Consider the following 21,330-nt stretch of genomic DNA (forward strand, 5'->3'; position numbering starts at 1 on the left):
AAAGTAAACCTATATTTTACCACAAGGCAGAAGAAAGTCCAAAAATTTTTGTCCAGTGATTTCTGTTTGCTAAACTGATAAGCAAACCCAGGATTTATTACGTAGTTCTGTAGTTAGTATTTGCACAACTTAATATATGCTGTTCACTGCCTGTGGGAAAGCAGTTGCTGGATAATTAATGTAGAATCACAGAATTGTAGGGGTTGGAAGGGACCTCGAAAGATCGTTGGGTCCAACCCCCTGCCAAAGCAGGTTCCAGGTAGACGAGTAACTAAGACTGAAGAGGCATTTGTTAAAGTCTCCTTTGAATCATTGAGTTCCACATTCAGTAAGACAGAAGTGAGATTAAAAAGAAAGTTTCAGAATCAGCTTTTATTGATCACCTAATTCAGGAATCATGTCATTATTTACAGATATTAAAATCAATTCAGAGGACGCGTTGGTCAGGACAAGATTACCATCTGGTCAAATTGTACAAATTTAGAAAATAAACTTTCTGTTATATGTGTTTAGTGATTAGTAAACTAGTGATGCTGAGCTGTTAGTTACATTGAGTGTTACACCAGAAAGTAGAGGGAAATCAATATTATGATCTGTGTATTAATTTCATCCATGGAATTTGCTCACAATGATTCAGTGAGGGACAAGGAATGGAAGTTTTTGATAATGACTATCTGTAAGAAATATTAATTACCTCTACGATGTATAAACAGGCCTGTATTTTTCATAAATTTTCTTGACCAAAGTGATTGACCTAAAACCACTTGATCCCAATTAAGAGTGATGAGAAGGAAGTGAGTAATATTTTTTTTTTGTGTCTGAAATGGTATACTTTGCTTTACTGTGAAAGTAGGCTGTGAAGGGGGAAAAATAGTAGTAGTACTCCAAATAAATGTTAGAGTTTCTCACATCATGCCTATAAAGTAGCTGGTTAAAATTGATTAATCCCAACTTGAATCTGAATCAGAGAAGTTATGTGCTAAAAGAATATGTCTTATAGCTGCTAAGACCTTTCTGAAGTCATTTCTCCAAAGGATAAAATGTTGGGCAGTATTGATACATTAAACTTGAGAATAATTAATTTTTACTAAGCTCCCAAGTGAAATGAATGGAAAGAGAACCAGAATGACTTTCTGCAATTATAGTGTTACAAAATATTACTTAGAAGTTAAAATGAAAAATACCCTAAACATCTAAATGTTGTTAATACTTTGAAAAATAAAAAGGTAACAAAGGCCTGAAGTTAATGTACTAGTCAGTCATCTTTTAAAAGTGTCTCTAAAGTGAAAGTAAGGCAAACATATTTATTTTTATATGACCATTTGCTTTTTTGAAAGTTAAAATATAAAGAATACTTGTGCATACTTGTGTCCGTAAAAGGCTAGGTAACAGGCATTCACCAGAAGTTACCATCTGTTCTGTCCCAGTGCTGCATATTCCCAGTGCGAAGAACAGTGTTTTGTAACCTCACAATAGTGAGAAAGGCATCAGGTACAAAATAATATTTAAAGATGTTTTGTATATTCCTCAATAGATGGACGATTCCTAAAGGAAATTAAGTATGACGATGGATTCAGTGGTTACATGTACTCATATATGGAAAAATTCAGTTTTGCCTACCCTCAGAGGTATGTAATGCATTTATGTACCAAAGCTTTCTAGGGAAGTCCCCAAAGTATCTCTATATATTTATATTACTAGATATGTACACAGACACCTAAGTTGAATGCAGCTGCCTCTAATTTGTGCCTAAGTCTGTACAGGACTCTCAGTGTACAGCTTAGGTACTTCACGCACCCCACCTCAAGGTTTCATCTGGCAGGCATATGCAAAGCATGACTAAATTTCACACAAAGACGGTTTATATTTTAGCATTTTGGAACAGTCACATGGAAGGAGGAGACCAATGTTACAGTCCCCAGCTGAAATCTGATATCTCCCCTTCTAGGAGAGTGCCATAACCATTAGATTATATATGTTCTAAGATTGCACTCAATTAGACTTTTCTACATGAAAAAAAGTGAATGTGCAGTGAACAACAGTGTGAATTTACAGTACCCTTGCTACTCCCTGCTAACTCCCCACATGGGAATTAATTTGCACATTTCAATTTTGGTAAGCTGACTTTTACAAAGGCGCTTCTACTATGTGCTCTGGTTATATACACACAGCCTTTGCTAGCATCCAGTCTTGAGCTTTAGCTCACTGACTGGCATACTGAACTTTTTGTTGACCTTAGAGCCAGAGGAATGCCAGATAATACTGCTGAACTTGTTCTTCCTCTGTCATACAGGTTAGAAATTGGTGGATGAAATAATTACAAGCATACAGAAACATGGGCACAGAATTTGGTAATTAAAGAGAAGTAATAGCTTGTTAAGTTGCCTTATTAGTGTAAGTGGTCACCTGTGGTTTGAGGTAACTATTTTGACTTTACACAGAAAAGGACTAAGAGCATTCATGTGGTCAGCTACTGCTGAGAGAAAATTTCAAAAGCCAGTACTGTACAAGGGAGATGCTTGAGTGCTTGAGCGTGTGAGCTCTTCTACTTTCATTGCAAAGTCAGGCAGGATAATTTAAACATATTGAAATACAATATTTGAATCTCATAGAATGATTTTATTTTACCTAAGTGAAAAATCAATATCTTATCATGTTACATGGCCAAAAAGGCAATTTCAAAAAAAACAAAAACCAAACAAAACAAAAAACCAAACAACAACAAAAAAAAACACATCAGATCTCGATGGGCAAAGGGCAGGGCTCAGTAATTTTGTGAGTCGTTATTTTATGTACCTGAATGCAAATATGAGAGTGGTCTGTTAAACATTCAGTCTTTGAATATTTCTTGAATTTAAAAACTTCAAACATTTTAGTTAGCCCCTCCTTGCTTAATCATTGTATTTTCAATGCAGCTTTTAAGAATTTTGGCATCTTTTAGAGCAGGTAGCAATCTACTTTTCTTTTTCTTTTTTTTTTTTCAATGATTTATATACATGTACTCTCACACAGATAAAATCAACATTCTGCTATTACAGTAAAGACAGAGAACATAGCTGTATCCTGGTGTGTTGTTTGGGGACCATCACCATACAGTAATTTTCAGTTTTGCTTGGATAATTGCCTCGCCTGTTATTCAGCCAGTAACATTTTTACTCTCACCCTCCTTCACTTTTCTCATATGTTAATATATTTCCAGTAGACACACCTGAAGAATAATGATCCAGAATGGATACATAATGTTCTACCTGTCTCAGTTGTAGTTCAACATAATTCAAATAATTAGTATTTAAGACTGTGATACTTCCTGCAGAAACTCTAAATGGCTTCCCATTCTACTAGGGTCTGAACACATTTTCTACATTAGGATATGCTCTTTGCTTGATGAGTGATAGATGCTTTTCTCTGATGGTTGAGCAGGGAGCTTTGGCAAAATGTTGAGATTGTTCCATACAGGGAGATTCAGGGGAGTACCTGCAGGCACAGGAGCTGATGTGACTGTGGCATATCCTGTAAAGCACTGGGAGCCATGCTTACACATAGAGACGCTGGTGAGTATCCTCCAGAGCAAGCACCAGCTCAGGAGGTAGGTTATATTCAGGCTCGTGTTTGGTAGGTCAGACTCAAAGGCAGTGGGGTTCCCTTGGTGACTGGTAACAGTCAAAGATAAGTAGTGCATAGTAGAGAGACCCTGCTGAGGAGTTGTCCTCATCTCCTTGAATTGGATTAAAGGATTTGAATATCTCCCAGTCTGAACTACAGAGGAGGGGAATAGAGTCTTGTATCTGTTTTACCTCAGTCCCTGGAAAATACATGGTTAAATAAGAGCTGTGGCCTTCTGTTCAAATTCAACTATTTCAGTGCCCGTGTCATCCTTTCTTCTGTTGTCAGAACCAATGTGTGATGTGATGATGTAGGAAATGGCAGCAAATACTGTGGTTAAAATATTTCTAGGCTTTGCCTGCTTCAGTGTAGGCTCTGCAACAGATCATAAATGTCATGATCACATATCAAGTATTCTAAAATAGCAGATTATTTTAAGAAATAATATCAGATTGTGTATTTGGAGATCAGCAATTGCCCAGAAAAAAAAAAAGGCAAAAAAACAACAACAAAAAACCCACAACACTTATGGCTGACCCTCCAAATTCTCATATGTGAATGTCATATGAATAATGTTCTTTGCATGGATAATCTCAAGTATGACTCCTCCATTGTAATTTGCTGCCACACTAATGCCAAAATTTATTGTTTAAACTGGTGCTGTTTTCACAATGAAGCTGAATTAGTCCCCAGCCCTGTATTGCAGCATCTGGCTTCTGACATCTCTGTGTCTTGACGTGCCCCAGAGCTGGAGATCTCCAGGGACCCTCAGAAATGCTCCTTCCCTGGGGGTGCAAGATGGGGCCCAGCAGAATTGTGCTGCCCCACAGAAGCTCCATCACCTCGTCATAGGAAAGCTCACCTCAGCTGCCGTGTGTGGCATAAAGTACGGTCGGTGTTGAGGCCAGAAGGAGTTAGAAAGCAGTCGGCACCTAGCAGGAAGTGAGTGATCGTCACCCCAAAGTCACGGAGTGTATAACCCTCCCCTCCTACTCCTCCCTGGGAGACTGACCTAAATTTTTTAGAAGTAGGGAGCGTGCAGACAGGAAGACAGATGTGCACAGAAAGTCTAAACAAACTGGTTGCACTGCCCCCGTGCTCTGAATTACCAGTCTGTTCCTTGCAGATGGCAAGGATCCTTCCATTCTGCACCCGTGGTTCCTGTTGGTGTTAGGGAATTCTGCAAATCTGGTGGACGTGGCCAACAAAGGCAAATTTAAAGGAGAGGATAATTTTGCTCACAGCTATGGAAGATGAGAATTATGTGAGAATTATGTCTTGTTGTTTTGGCTCTGTGGGACACCACACTGTTACATATAGCACGTTAATGTTAGGGTGTTTTATTGTATCAGTCTCTCATGCTGTGTTCATTTGTAGGGACAACATGACTTCCATAATATTTATTTTAGGGTCATTTTATTACTTTAATAATGAAGATTTGGATGTAATTAAAGCCTGTATGATTTGTTTTAATAGCTAGCAGCTTGGTTCAGCATATGTTTTGATATTATAAAACTGCTTCAATAGACAATGAATTCATTTGTCCCTTTTGCTTATTAAAATGCATGTGTACTTCATCAGGTTTATTCTTTGTGAATTTTATGAGTGTGGAATTAAATAATAAAGTCCCATGCGGACACATGCCAAATTTGGGTATTGATTGATTATGACCGCCCTTGTGAGAGAAAGAACTGAGAAAGCAAGTAATGATAATTTTATTTAATATTAAAATAATAACATTTTACATATTTAACCACATCTTAGGAATGATCCCACTACTGAGTCATATGGCATTGTTAAAATAGATTGCTGACCAGAATAAATTTATATGGTATTATAGATTTCATGCTTTTTACTTAGTACTTCTACAAATGAAGTTCTTCCTTTCAAAACTCCACCTTTCAATTATATTTGATTAGTCCTGTTTTTATCATTTATTAATTGGCATTCTCTGTCTTTTAGCATAATCCTTACTGTCCTTTAGCACTCTTTATACAAAGGAATAGTTTTGCTTCCCTTTCATTAATTTCCAGTATTTTCTGACAGTGAGCTTATGTTGTCCACTTCATCTGCTACAAAGATTATTTTAACTTCCAGTTCCTTTAAACTGTTTCTCTTGTAACAGGACCCAGACCTGTGAGGTGTTGAACATTTCTGATGAGGAATTGGGTTCCTTCAACACTATGTGACTGTGAAGTGTACTCCAAAGCAGCTGAAACAATATTTGGTGAGGAGTTCATAGACTTTATTGTGACACCTAAATATCATACCCCAAGCCAAAGTCCTGTTAATCAGTTTTGTTCTCCATCCATATATTACAGGGAAGAGAACTGGAAAAACACAAACTACTGGGTTTTCAGTTCTGTGTTCCCTTTTCTCTGTTTCTTTTCAGCAGAGAAAGAACAAAAGAATCCTGCCTTGTTCCTTTTTGTTTTATTAGTGATCGTTCTAGCACAGTCTTTTGTATACCTACATAACAGCATCAGTGGTAGCCACCAACTACGTTTCTTGCTCTGGAATATCTTAAATACCAAAATGTATGATAATGCGGTAAATACCATCATCTCAAAAACTGTCAGCATAAATATTTAGGAGTATCTGCTAATTATTGTAAGTCCTAGATCGTGTTATCTCAAGTTTTGAGATAGTTATCATCAGAATGCAAGTCTGAGTCTTGAACGGTCAATGCTTTTGTCTGTGGTCTACCCTGCCTCATAAATTCCTGTTCTATATTGCTAAGACAGTAAAAGACCTTCTATGGCGTTTTGTTTTCATGTCACGGTTGAGAAATCAATAAATTTTTAATCGCATTTGAACTGGGTATAAAAATAAAAAATAAAGATTAATGTACAATTTAAGCTGTTTAAATGTATAGTTGTCAAATGTTCCACCGTGGTCTTCTGAGAATAATCAGGTTATCCCCATATAAACACACGCACATTTAGTCTTCAAGTTATGCTCAAAAGGGTCTTAAATAGTGTCCTTGGTTGCCAACACATGTATGTGCTGTTCCAACAAGAGGTTCCAGCTCTGAAGAAGCATCTTAAGTTTTAATTTGTGTTTAAATACTTTACCGAGTCAGGGCCTAGTGTTGCAGCTCAGCGTTATTAATTTCTGTTCATCTATATAGCTATTTAAATAGATTAAGAGTTGGAGGGAAAAACAATCCAACAAACAAACAAGCAAAAAACTCCAAACAAATCCAGAGGTTTGCATGGCTTAACCAGTCAGAAAAAACAACGGGAAAGTGAAATGTGTCATGGTTGGTGTATATGAACTACTATGCTCCATGGGAGGTGTGGGACTCAGTACCATTACTGGTATGATAAAAACAAAATATCCTCCTCTGTTTATTTTTAAAATGGATTAGAAACAGATTATGAAAAGTATTTTATGACATGGTTGCCTGTGATAAGAAGGAACTGGATTCAGTAGCCTCAGAGGTCTTTTCTATTGTTGTGTTCCTAGGGAGGAAATTTGTTGCAGAGCCAACCATCCTGCCTCCTTGTTCTTGTCTGCCTTAGTAGATTTGACTGGAAAAAAAAGAAGTGAAAATGAGCTTCTATTTGTTTTGCCACTGGATTTGTTGAAGTCTGTTTGGGAAGATAGTGAAGCTAATCTCACTAATGGACTCATAAATGCTGCCCAGTTTGGAAGGTAAATGGCTGCTTTTGGAGCATTCGATTTTAAGGAAAGGGCTTATTCCAAAGAAAGTCTTCAGAAATCTGTGTTGGAGCCTGGGTTTCTGGTCTGGGCACATCTCAGGTCTGAGCTTTGTCCCTCTGCTGCTTCACTATCTAGAGATGCCATGGTGATATAACAGAGACCTGTGGGGGTAATTTTTATTTTTTTTTTAAACTTTTTTTTCCAGAAGCAGAAGTGAACAAATAAGAGCCACTGGCTATCTGTCAGAGTGGTTACGGTGCTAATGAAAATTTGGAACGCCATTGCAAGCCGGAATGTTTGGCAGAAGCAAGAATATTTCTGTGCTGTTTATGAGGTATATAAAAAGGTCAGTGTTACTTTATAGATTTTTAGCCTTAGCATGATTTTCTTTTTTATGATATATTTTTTCTTGTTTTCTAACAGCCATGACTTTTTGTTCTGGATATGGAATGTCACTTTTTGATTGGTTGATGTATTGTTGGAAAATACACTGTTTTTCTAAATTCCAGACACATTTTGACTGTACCATTAAGAAAACATTGCTCCTGGAATAATAAATAGTAGGGTTATTTTAAGCTGTTGTCTTACATGTCTAAATCTGCAAAAGAAAGTGTGAGAACAATAAAAGAATGATCAAGGCTAAGTTTCTTTTGTTCTACCAGGCAGGTCATCAGTTGGCCTACTGGCAAAACTCCATCCCTTGTAATGGACCTACATGAGTTACCAGAAGTTGCAGGTTTGAACAGTAAATGTTTCAGAACCACTATCAACAGGCATACCAATTTTTTAGTACCAGGATCTTTTTTTTTTTTTTTGGGGGGGGGGGGGGGGGATGATAACCTGCCCGTCTGTAAATAAAGGGAAGAAAGTGATTTATTTATTTATTTATTCATTTATATGCCACTAGACAATTGTGTTGACCAGTAAGGGCCAGCATCACATAGTGAGGTAAGACTTTGTGCTAGAAATGCACTGAGCCCTGTACCGAATATAAGTAGTTTGTTCATCAATTGAAATAAGATTTTTTATTTTTATTTTTTAAACTCCGTAGTGGTTATTTAAGAGGGAAAAAATATATATTTTGTTGCCCTACCAGGTGCTTAGTTGCTGGGAGGCAATGGAAATGCAGAGCCGCGTATGTGTGTCTAGTATAGATAAAGGGCTACAAAATGGTGGTGGTTTGCATTCTCTCCTGTTCTGATTCCCTCAAAGAATCTACCTACTCTCCTTTTACTAGCAACTTTTCTTCTAGGTACAAAACTGAATGTTAAGGAACACAATTAAAGCCCGTTGATTTAAACTACATCTTATTATTTTAATAGTCAAGTGACTGTGCTCCCCCTGTGTGGCCTACAGTACATAGGTATAACACAGTATTAGCAGCTGTGAAAACAGTCTGCCTTCCCTATGTTTAGATACCTATCTGTGGCTAGGGAGTAACAGAGGAAGTCAAAACTCCAAGAATATAATGAGGGTAGAGAATGTACAGTCGGCGCATTTCTTCCAAATCTTGCTAAGTAAAGCAATTTGAAGACTTGTCCTTTTGTTCTGCCAAATTTACCAACCTGAACTTTCTCTGACAGATTACATACACTTAATCTCATTCTTTCAAAGACAGGCCTCTCCAGTGCTGTGAGGTTGTGGCTCAGGACTTAAATTTTCCTCCCACAGAAACTGATGTGATTTAGCCTGTATAGAGGCATAGGCAACAAGGTTAAATATGAGCAAAACTGCTAGTTCCCCAAGAAATGGAGTTCTACTGTCTGTTTGTGAAGTAGCTCTTCAACAAGCAGGAAGTGCAGAAAACTTTTCAGACCTAAATTAGGAGGTATGCTAAAGTTATACATGTCGTTTAGTAGATGATAGGAGATTTAGTGGAAATTGGTAAAGGTAATCAAGATTTAAAGAAAAAAATAAAAATATATGTTCTCTTTACAATGGTAACATACACTTTCCAGAGCAACCTTTTGTTCTTTCCAATTACATACAATTATATATTTTGGCTGTTTGAGACAAGTGATCAGTCTAGAAAAACTAGAAAGTTGTGTACAACCTTGGCAGTGAGAGGACAGGTGTCTTTGAAAGGGCACCCCTTATTTCCAGCAGAATATTGCTGCTTTTTGTAAGTCAGTCATTGGACGGATTTCTTAAAATTATACTCTGGTCTTGAAACTAAGAACTGTGTAGCACAGGCATCCTGGTGGGTTTTTATTCATCTGATGTAGAAGTTAAATAAGGTGTCAACAAAGCATGAAGCCTTCCCTTTAGAGGGGAGTTGTTATCAGTACCTGCCTGGAGATGAACAAACAGATTATCTAGACGTTTTGGCATATGTCACCCCTTGGGACTCTTATTGCCTGTTTTCTTTCATGGGTCTAGCCATTTGGAAGTGGCTATTGCTGTTCTCTAACTCTCAGCCTATTTATAATCCCCCAACAGGAGGGGAATTTATGTGTTCTCTTTTCATTTATTTTAATTTGCTGACTTTATGGCATTAAAAGCAGTAGCAAGGCATATAAATTAAACAAAATCTTAGACAGACAGTAGTCTGGTGAACTGTTTCAGGGACCCAGTTTTCATGCATAAATTGTTAGTAGCCACCCAAGCTAAAGAATTTTGGTGTGATCTGTATTATTTTCTCTGTCTAGATGCAGTTGTCCTTCAGATCACTGTCACCTTCTGTCCCAGGTGATTGCATTTATTTTTTCTGAGTATTTTGCTCCCAAGTTATGGGCTTGATCTCAGTCACTTTATTCTTTCCATCATTGTCATCCTTTTCCTACAATAATGTTTTAAAGGCCTAATTGGGAAAAAGCCCTACAGAGCAGACAGAATAAACCAGAAATGGTTGCCACAAATCAGAAGGAGAACCCCTCTAGTTCTATCTGCTGTCTTTTTCACTGGTGCTTCCCATTGGACCTCCCTTCTTCAGCCTAGCTACTCTGTTAATGTTACATTTCTTCAATGCTTAAAGAAGTTTTGTAACTTCCTTACTTTTTAAGAAGTATCCACTTAATAAACAGCTTATTGATCACTGTATTGCCTTGTAATATCATTCCAAATTCTCACTGCAAGATTTTAGTTTGGTAGTTATTATTACAAGGATTTTTCAGGCTCTGCATCTTTTGATTTTGTTTAAAAAACAAACAAACAAAAAAATGGGCAAAATGCTCAGAAAAATCTGAAAACCTTTTACTCCTACAAATAGATGAATTGAGAGAAGTATCTTATGTCAGGCGGAGAATAAGTAGCCAAAAGCCCTTCCGTGTTACCTTGCTGATGAGATTAATAAAACAGTTTTCAAACCATAGGGATTAGATTCTTACTAGGTCAATCTTGCATTATTTTTTTGCTTCCTGTTCAGTGATTCTTAGGTACAATTTCTTAATAGCTGGTTATTTTTCATATCACAGTTAGGTGATATGCATGTACTTTAAAAGTGGCTACCTGATACCCTGAGAACCTGGTAATGTAAATAGTTTGATGATACTTGTTTCATATAGGAAAAACTAGACTGGCACAATGTCTTGGAAAACACTAAGTAACTGCAGAATGATCTGGACAGTTGATTAGTCATCTGAGCTGGTGCTTAGAGGGGTAGGACAACATGGAAAGGATCTTCTTAGCCTGAAATTGGAAGGGTGCCTGCACCACTCTGGAAAGGTGCAAGGGGCTGGAACAATTATTTTGTCACTAGGTCTGTGGATTGGTCTGTAGGTTTAGGGTTATGTACTGCCCTGAGCCATTAACTGTATAAATTGTAATTTTTTTTATCCATATAGCACAAAAAGTTGTTTTGAACACAAAGCTCTACAGAGGTTTGTAAGATTTAGATTCTTTTTCATCTCTTCATCTTCCCTGTTATCTACCTTGTTCCTGTCCTTATATGCTGCTATGAAAACTGCTATGTTAGCATGATTCTTTCAGCAGATGAAGCAATCAGCAACATCTATACACCCTGTGACTGGGCTAGCCAAGACCCCATTTTTCTCATTGTGTCCAAGTTTGTATTCTCTAATCCCCTTGGTATTCATATTTTAAAAACACAGAAGCTGATTTTAGCGATACTAAAGCCAATGAGAAGTGCAAGAGCTCCGCACCTCTGGGAATCCGGCCCACATCCCTTTTGTTTTGAGTGTAGAATGGATCCTAAATGAGAAACCTTTTGTATTTTGGAAACTAGGAGGAACTGAACCAAATTTCTTCATACTTGGCAAAAACAGAATTACTTTTGATGGAGAACAAGCATGGAAAGTTCTAGTCTGAGAGGATTATTTTTGTCAAGTTATGACAAGTCTGAACATAGAGTTTTGCATAGAAATCCCTTCTCATTTTACTGTCTACAGTGACAGTAGAATACATTTATGCAACCCCCCCCCCAAAAAAAAAAAAAAGAAAAAAAAAGGAGGATTTAGATTTATATTCACCAAACAATTACTAGTAAGCAAAAACAAAACCAGATCAGCATAACGATGTTTTTGTCAAGCGTAACAATTTTGGTTTGGCCCAAATATACAGATACAGATTTGGACTTTCTGTCACAGGTTGCCAAACATTTGTTTTCATTTAGATCTGTGTATATGTGCATGTGCATATTGACAAAGAGAATTTGACTCCAAGAAGAACAGAGGTATGATCCAAATCCCAACACAAATCCTTCTACTGACTTCACTGGGAGTTGGATCAGCACCTTAGTGAAAATTTTCAAAAGAGAGTGTCCAGAGTTAAACTATCAGTTCTTCATCCAGCTCTCATTGAAATCAATTAAATCTTTCCATTAACTCTAATTGTTGTTGTATCCAGCTTGAAAAAAAAAAAAAAAGACAGATTTTATATAATCAGACATATGGGGTCACCTCTTTTAGGTGTATTTTGAACAGACCAGGGCATGAGAATTTAAGGACAGAGGACTCAAGGCCAATATTAACTGAATACAAACTATAAGAGGTTAGAAAGATTTGAAATCAGTTACTTTTAAAAGGGCATGTTTTTCAGAGTAAATTAGAAGTCTTCATTCTCTGTAAACTGTTTTTAGGGTTTAAAGAGGATTGAACTGTGGCTGCCTCTTTGTTGGTTCTGGTTCAGAAAAGCAGCCCTATTCAGACAGCAGTAAAGCAATGCAACTTAAGTATACGCGTAACTACTTTCTTAAGAAGGGATGGAATTAAACACATGCTTTAGTGATTTCCTGACCTGGGGCTTTTATTTTCCTTCTGTGAATATTAGTGAAAGTACCTTTTTGTTCACAGGAACGTTCATGAAAAGCACATTTTGAGCCCCTGGCTCAGATTTGCTTAATCTAATCAAGAAAGAGAAAAATCACATGATGTATATTAGGTAACCAGTTGCACAATTTGTGGGTGACCATTAAATTATTTCAGATAGTAAAAGTTGTAATAACTTATAGTGTGATCTCAGATAATTCATAAACATAATAGAGATCTGTTCTCTAGTTCTGGACGTTCCCTCAGTAAGGAACATTGCAAGATGAGGAATATATTTTGCTAGAAAATAAAAACACCTGAAAGAAACTTCAGATGTACTTTTTTTTTTTCATAAGGCAAAACAAAACAATAATTGCCTTCAAAGAGCTTCCATTGTCTACACTGCTCAGAGATATTCTGATTGAAAAGAAATAAGTCCAGTCTGAACAGTCTCTTTGTGGTCAGACTTGCAAAGTTGTGCTTAAAGTACACCTGTGGAAATTACAGAAGAGCTAATGGCCCTTACAGATAGCTGCAGGTACCTTTCAAACAATATTACCAATTTTATTTATGCAAGCTCAGATGAATATGATATTTGTGTGAAGAAGTTTGTTTTTGTGAAATGCTTTAGAAAACACTTGGGAATACATTTTTTATGTTTTATATGTTTATGTACACGTTCCATATGTTAGACAAACTTTGACAAACCTTTAACCAGAGATTTCTGGGTCAAATGACCTCATTTATTATTTGTAAACTAAGCTATCTAATCTGGCCCAGGGTCTTTTTATCATATGGTGTAAATCAAATAAACTCATCTGTTCCTCAGGCTTATAATTATAGGGAGTTTTCAACTCAACAGTTAAATATGAGCTCTGTTCAGCATAGGGCCAAAATGGATCAGAGATACTACAGAAGAGCACTGAGGGCCCCAGAACTCTGCACTACAAGATTACTCATTTTTCATTCTTCTGAAGGAAGTTCTTAGCTCAGCTAAGTTCAGCTGGCTCTTGCTGATGCCAGCCTGTCATCCAGAATCCATAAACACCCTGAAAAAAGAGGTAGCTCTAGGAATTGTTCACTGGCCTATGCATTTCTGGGCATCTTTCACAGAAGAGGATTTTCTTTGTTATTCCAGAAAAGCACTCTGTAGGGTGAATCACCTGTATTTTACCCTACATAAGGGTAGGGGCATAACCTACATTAAGGTAGTGGCAGGGGAACTCTTCATTAGCAGTCTCTGTGCTATCAGCTCTGATCTCATGTTTGCCAGGAAGCTTCATCCAGCCAAGGAGGGGAGTTGAAGCAAAACTGATGTTATGGCGGTTGTTTTAATAGAGTGAAGACACAAGCATAAAGACCCTCATTTCCTTTTATCTTTTGTTTCCACCTAGAGAAAGATTTTCCACCTGCAAAATATCTGAACTACTCCTGCCATCTCCCACCCACATGTGAGCAGAAATACTTCCTTTATTCCCTGCTTAGCAGAACTTTTTTGGAGAAAAAAAAAAAAAGAAAAGGATACCGTAGTTTTCTTTAAGCAGATTGTACTTCAATTTATTGCAGACAGTCTTGAATGCAATTGACAACTTCTGCTGACTCCAGCAGTGGGATAATAACTACTGGAACCAGCTGTGGTTACTGAATAATAACTGCTGGGACCAACTGTGGTTACTAGATCAGGTTATTGAACAGCTTGGCTTGATGCAAAGATCTAGGTATATAGCATCTACATCCATAGCCCCTAGATATATAGCATCTGCAGCATAACTTTCTGCAACATGCTTCTCCCACTGGATGGAGCATGAGGGGAGAGGTCATGGACTGTTCTAGCATGCTCACGTACTTGTTGATATAATGAGAGACAACACTGAACATAAGCAGGCTAGCTACAAGATTGTAGTACACTGAGCCCAGCGGAGAGAAATTTAGTCTATATTAATTCTTGAAAGGATAAGATAGGATCCTGATGCTTTAAAGTATAATAGAAGTGGATCATAATTTGAGACTGGAGACATGAGAGGAAATGTTGTGCATTGTGGTATACTTTCACTCAAGTGCATAAAGTTGACCCTGAAATTAATTCAAGTCTGTATAATCCAGCAGACAGAACAACTACCAGGTTGAGCTAAATCCTGCCAGTTTTGCAATTAAAATGGATTGCATCCCAAAATATTAATTTCATGCAGAAAGAAAAGCTATTCCTGGGAAACACTGTTTTATGGCCAGAATTCTTATATGCTTTTTTAGCTAAATAAAGATGTGATGTTTCAGAATTATGACTCTGCAAAGGTTATCTACTGTAGATGTAGCATTATCATCTGTATTTCAGTAGATAGAGGATGGATAATCATTTACCCCCTTCTTGAGTTCAAAAGTTTGCTTTTGAACAATTTTGGGTTCAGTGTTAGGTTTTGTTGATGTCACAAAGTTCATTGAAACAGCATTTAGCCCTTTTCTATATACATTTCATAGCATAACTTCAGTATGTTGTGATACAAATGTCTGAAAGAAACAAAAATAAGTGATACCTAGTGTGTTCAGTTTAGCAGACCTTGATGCTACTGATGCAGGCATGGGTTTGATTTCCCTGTGACAATTTTACTCAGTCGTCTAGTAATCTAAGGGCAAAGTATCAAAAATAGGCACAGAGAATGCAAATACCTAGGCACAAGAATTTCCGAGGGATGAATTCTCAGAGCATGTAAACTTGATTGCTGATTTGTACCAGCTATAGGTCTCACCTAACATATGCCCATTCTAGTTAGTAAATTTGTAAATGCATAAATAGCTAATTTGATTTCAGGCGTAACTTACATTTGTGTGTGCTGTTATTTTGCATCAGTAAGTATTTTGTGCCTCTCAGCTGTGCAACAGTCTCTAAAACTCATCTCCATTTGTTTTCTTCTTCTAATTCTAGTCTTTAAGATAATGATTTTTTGTTGTTTGTTTTCTGCTTTTGCTAGATTCAATATGCTAAGTGGAATACTCTACAGAAGAAAATTCTTTTCCTAGAAGCATGAAGTGAGTGCTAGAAATGACCTCTGTCACTTACATTTGAAACATAACAAAGGTAAAGTGTACTTTTTCTTTGTTTACTGGAGGAAGCTGCAGTTTTGACTCTATCTTCAGTTTTCAGGAGAATTAGTTGTCTTGGAGAATATGCTCTTGTTTCTGATTTATGCTTCTAGTTCCTATTAGTGATTGGTTATATGTGTGAGGGATTCCTTTCCTTTTGTACTCATCCTGTTTCTTTTGAACTCATACAGATGAGCTCATATAATTGTTTTCTTTTAATTATGTACTTGGCTTTGGATTTGAGGACAGAAGACAAACAAACAAACAAAAACTTTGAGGAATGCTGCAATTCCAGCTATATTTCCAAGTCTGTTTATCAGCATATTGCAAGAAGGAAAAAGTGAAACATCAGGAGTTGAAACTCCGTAGAGAACAGAGGCCCAGATCCTTGCAGGTATCTAATGTATCTCTCATGGATTTCATTTGGATCCTGGTCTATCCTCATTTAAACAAGAAAGCTGAAAGCATGGATGAAACTTAAGTGATTTGTTTAACATTCCTTTTATTGATTTTTAATTTCTTTACATTCTGCAGGGTTTAGTGTGAATAGGTATTTTTGGTGGGAATGTTACAAGTATGTCCATCCATATTTAAACTTTTAGTGATTATCTCTAATGAATGTATCTACTTTAAATATATGTTTTGGTTTTTTTTTCCTGTTTATTGTATATGATGGAACTAAGATTCCCCCAGCTACTCAAGATCTGAATACTGTTACAACAAATAAAATCTGAGTTTTAGTGAAAAAATGTGTTAGTATTCAACAGTTTAAAAAAAAAAAGAATAAAAAATCTTTGCTTTATTTTAAAAAGAAACTGCCATCAAATAGAGTTGAGAAAACAGAAAATGTGGAATACAATAAGAAAGATCCACAAGCTTTCTTGAAGTCGTCATGTATCTGCTGCATATATAAGTACATGTAACCAGTTATTGAGATTGACATAAATAGCAGGTGTGGATGTGGTGATGAAAGCAATAGAGATCAATAACCAATCACGATCCCCTTTTAGAAGTAACATGTTCTGCATAATGTTCAAGCATACCTGTCACCCCAAAGAACAACAGCTGATTTAAGTCAATAGATAGAAACTAGCATCCTTAATAATGGCAGCAGTACTTTGTTTCCCAGGGTGATTGTTAACTGACCAAAGCGTTTCTTGGATTTGATGGTCTACTGAAGATATAAACACTCAAGGGTTTCTGCAAATCATCAATAAAGCATTATGCAGCTTCTGCAGTACTCAGCCACTGGTGTTGCCAGGAACACTCATATCAAACTATTTACGATAGTTGTGAAAGCACCACCACCAGAGACCAAGTGGATATCTTTCCCTGCAATACGTGACTCTAGATTGGTGCTTCCAGAAAGCTAAATTCAATGCAGTTCTGTCAACTGCATTATAGACTCCTGTGGATTTTTCTTCCTGTCAGCTTTTCATAGCATTTTCACAATGAACTTCAAGTTATCACTAGCCTTGAACTTTTAAAATCACTTTGATATGCTCGTTCTCTGTCTCTCAGAGGTCTCATTAAGGTGTCTGGTCATTCTTGGAGCTTTTGCACATGACTTGTGTGTATTACGGTGTTGGTAGGGAATATGTAGTTTACAGTGAATGCTATGTGCATTTTCCTGAATGTACTAACGATTCTGAGAAGTAGTAGGTTTAAGACATACTTAAATAGCAAAGCTACTCTGTGACTAGGGAGAAATACACTGAGAAAGGCCAGCTTATTTTCATAGGTTGCTCTGCAATGTGAGATCATTGTCGATGAGAAAATTTTGGAGAAATCACTAAGACTGTTTTAAAAGTGTACCTTTTTTCCCGCTCTGTTATCTTGGCCTCAGAAAGAATGCACTTAATTTCTGAAAGCAAAACCTAGTGTGTTAACCACTGTGACTGTTAAGTAATCCTAGCTTTATTATGGTTTATTTGGGTACTACTCCATTTGCAGAAAGGTTGATGGCATGTGTGAGAGGCAGCAATGAGGAACTGAGAATGCTAACAAGCCAGGTGCTGATTCCTGAGCAGTGTTGTTTACAGTGATACGTAAATGCAATTTTACTGTCAAATACCACAATATAGACAGAAAGATTAGGAAAAACAACCCTCCCTGACTGTGAGGACATGGATCTTGACTCTTCTTTGACCTCAGTGCACTCTGACCCTGACTTAGTTTTGTGAGTTTTTTTCTCATGAGGTGATAACTGTAAGGAAGAAACAACACCAACCATTAGGACTTTTTCTAGCAGGGGAAGAAATGTATATAATGGCATGTCTTGCATTGTAGTCTGTTACTGATGGTTTCATTGAAATTTTTTATTGGAAAAATGATGTAGGGGAAATAAAAACTCCAGCAAACAGCTTGCCTTATACTTTAACTGTAAAGCATAAAGAGGACAAGTTTCTAACTGGTAGAAATGTTTCTGAACTCTCACAAGGTATGTTTTGTTTGTACTCTTAGGGTCTTGAAAGACCAAATCATCAAGGCTGGTACTTAACACCCCACACCCCAACAAAATAGCCTTTCAGTCTAGGCAGGATTTTTTATGAGCAGTTTATAATCCATATCAAAATAAGGATTTATAAAGGAAGTGCTGACACAAATTTAGAACAGGATCCAATAAAAATGTTGTATGGCTTCTGGAGTTCACAAACCTGCATAAGGTCACAGCTCTTGTCCTCAACCCCCCACCATCCAAAAATGTGCTGTTGTGAGGTGCATGTGGATTTTTGTGGTAGCAAAGCCAAGCAAAAGAGAGAATAATTGAATTTGGCCTCTAATGACAGCAATGCAAATGTGTCACTCCATGTGTTCTACAACCTTTGCTTGTATAGTAAGTGACATGATATTACATTCTGAAGAGTAAGAAACACTTTTCTGACACAGAAGGTTAGGGAGAAAAGTAAGATTAGAAGTTTGAGTGAGTGACAGATGGGGTGAGGAAAAACAGATTTATTTAATGTTATCTGCACTTAAAAAAAAATAAAAATTTTGATGTGTCTCCTTGCTGATTTTCTAAGCAACACAATCTGTAGCAATGGTGCTGTGTGGCAGGAAATTATCTGAAATAATGAACTGGTCAAGTATATTAAAACTAATACTCTTCTCATCAACATCCAAAATGTGGGACCTGCCAAAAAAATTCTAATTGCAGTATACTCTGTCCAAATTATTTTACTACTTGCCAAGGAGGGCTTTGAAATATTTGGCAGAGTCTTCCACCAGGAGAAAATGAAACAAGGGAAGGAGGTGGAACGCAATAAATAAACAGCTCCCCCCCCGCCCAATAAAATAGCAGGTTTGGGGGGTTAGTCCTTTTATGAAGAGCTGATAACTGCATAACTCATACTGAGTAACTGTAATCAGAAATAATTTATCAGTGAGAAACAAAATGCACTTTTTATCTAACACCTTCCAAACTTAAAGGTGATTATTTTTAGAACAGCTGCCTGAATACTGTGATATTGAAGAGGTGAATTGATATTGAAAATCAAATAAAATATCTTTCTATTCTTTTACCCTGATGGACAAATATGACACATTGGTTCCATGATCTTGGTTCACAGCCCCAGGAAACAGGAACCATAATAACAGTGAGTTAAAGAGATTTGTGATCTGGTACTAGCATGAAACTAAGTACAATCAAATTCTTTCTTATTTTTCCTTTCTGTTTCCTATACACACACGGTAAATTACTAAGTATTATTTTGTCTTCATCTATGTATTTGTGAGATGGGAGTAGCACAAACAGTATTCATAGGATATGCCTGAAGAAGTATTGTGAGATTTTTGTTTCAGTTCACAAGGTGTATCCTGAGCAGAAAGATGGTAAAATACAGCTGCTAGTTTTGTCCAATTGGATCCCAGGCTCTATTTGTTGTAACCATTCTGTTTTTAGTATTCTAAAAACATTTTCAGGTTTTCATACCTATTAAGACCTTCATGGTGTCTTTGGTGGGTATACTTGATCATAGCGTGCCAGATCAAAGATGTATTTAGGTAAGGTTTTGACTCTAGACATCATTAATGCCTGTGAGTCTTGCTTATCAAACAAAATTCACAGGAGGTTTGAGCTGCACAGCTAAATTTCAGTCCTTTAAGGGGATCCTCCTTCTGAGCTCTGCTGCCTTGGCCACAAACTTAGTGTGACTCCCATTTCCTCCAACACCTTTTCTTTTCTCAGGGCTGGGAGTGGGAAGCACAAAGTATTTCTGGATCTGGCACGTGTACCAGGGAGGGCTTTACTATGAGAGGATGGAGTGGTACCAGCCATGGCTGGCTCCCTCCACCTTTGCAGCTCCCAAGAGAGATCAGAAACTGATTAGAAGACCCAGGTCAGAGCTTTTTAAGCTCTGAATTTGTCAGGCAAATGGAGGTGAAACAGATTTACAGTACTTTGTTTTAAGATGTATTTATTTGTAACTGCGAAAGCTGCAGCCATATTGTGTTACTGCATCAGGATCCTAAGCAGATGTTTAGATTTTACAGAAAAGGGCATATGGAGGAATTTTTAGTTTTCCTTTAGGAAAAAAAAAAAAAGTTACCTTGTGTTTTATACACTGATGCTTACAAGAGGACAACCTATGTCATTACATCAAACTGTTTTAATGTAAAGATTTTTTTTTTCTTTCTGATAAGGTTAAGTAAATCAAGATAAATGTGTAGTCTCCCACTAAAATACTGGAGCCAACATACTGCATCATTTTTGAAGAAGCTTGAAAGGAAATGACATAGGAATTTCTTAGGGTAGGATTTCTCAGACTTTTCTATAATGTGATCATAGCCTAACAGAAAGATGATGTAACTAAACGGTTTATTCATTTCATAGTTGCATAGACTCTCTCTTGTTTCCTTTCACATCTACACAGCAAACCTGTTGTTGAAGCCTGTCCAATTGGTATGTGGAAAATATGCATCATAGGGAAGGAATAATGTTGTCTTAGTTTTCTGTTCATATAATTTATTATTATTATTATTTTATATAAAGACCATACTAAACATGTCATTGTCCCTGCAAACCAGTAGAAAAGGCTCTGTGAACTCTGCCAGTCTCCACACTGCAATGTGTTTGCTGAAGAACATAAATGGGGAGCATCTACCTGTATGTTTTAGTTCAGCACAGACGTATGCTTTCGAACAGTCTCCCAGTTGTCCCCACTTTCCTTGCTTTGATATGCATTGGCAAGTGATCTTGGAGTACATGAACTGGATTCCTTTCAGATGAAACTATGCTGGAAGATATGCTGCAGCATCGAGGCTAATGTATTCCAGCTGATATAGGACTTCCAGGCCATGGGACCAGACTGATCCAAAGTTTAACAAAAAAGCAAACCAAAAAATCAGAAAGGCCCAAAGCATTATCCCTCAAATGCTTAATGTGTGGAATTTGGGTCCTCAGCAGCAACTTTTTCACACTTAAATACTCTTCGCATTGGTGTGTAGCACATGATAATGTAGATGTAGGTGTTTATCATTAGCAACCATTGCTTTTACAGAGTTATAGCTTTAACTTGTTGAGATTACATATTTGTACACAGAGTTTTGGATCTGCATCACCATTTTTTATATGTGATTCATGATGATTGAGGCTATCTTGAAGTCGTCTTAAAGAAGAAAATCCTTCTTAAGGAAGATCCCTTAAGTTTATCTATCTCTATTTTGTCAGTGGATTTCAAGATACAGGGAAAAAAAAAAAGAAAAAACCTTGCAGAAAAATATAAAATCAAAGTTACTCTATTCTCTGTTAAACATTTAAGTGACAGTTTTTTGTAGAATC

At 36.9% G+C, this 21,330-nt stretch overlaps 1 protein-coding gene across 1 annotated transcript in view; it reads left to right on the plus strand.

Annotated features, from left to right (window-relative positions):
- LOC310899500 (uncharacterized protein) overlaps positions 1–21,330 on the plus strand; it is a 208,434-nt gene that overhangs the window by 32,971 nt on the left and 154,133 nt on the right. The window contains exons 4-9 of the mRNA XM_083835898.1: positions 1,535–1,628; positions 5,729–5,830; positions 7,072–7,260; positions 7,475–7,615; positions 15,440–15,546; positions 15,801–15,945. Coding sequence (XP_083692024.1) covers positions 1,535–1,628; positions 5,729–5,792 — 158 coding nt within the window. The 3' untranslated portion in view covers positions 5,793–5,830; positions 7,072–7,260; positions 7,475–7,615; positions 15,440–15,546; positions 15,801–15,945. The remainder of the gene's footprint in view (positions 1–1,534; positions 1,629–5,728; positions 5,831–7,071; positions 7,261–7,474; positions 7,616–15,439; positions 15,547–15,800; positions 15,946–21,330) is intronic.

Source organism: Anser anser (assembly GCF_964211835.1).
Source record: "Anser anser genome assembly, chromosome: 4".
In the NCBI taxonomy this organism is placed as follows: domain Eukaryota; kingdom Metazoa; phylum Chordata; class Aves; order Anseriformes; family Anatidae; genus Anser; species Anser anser.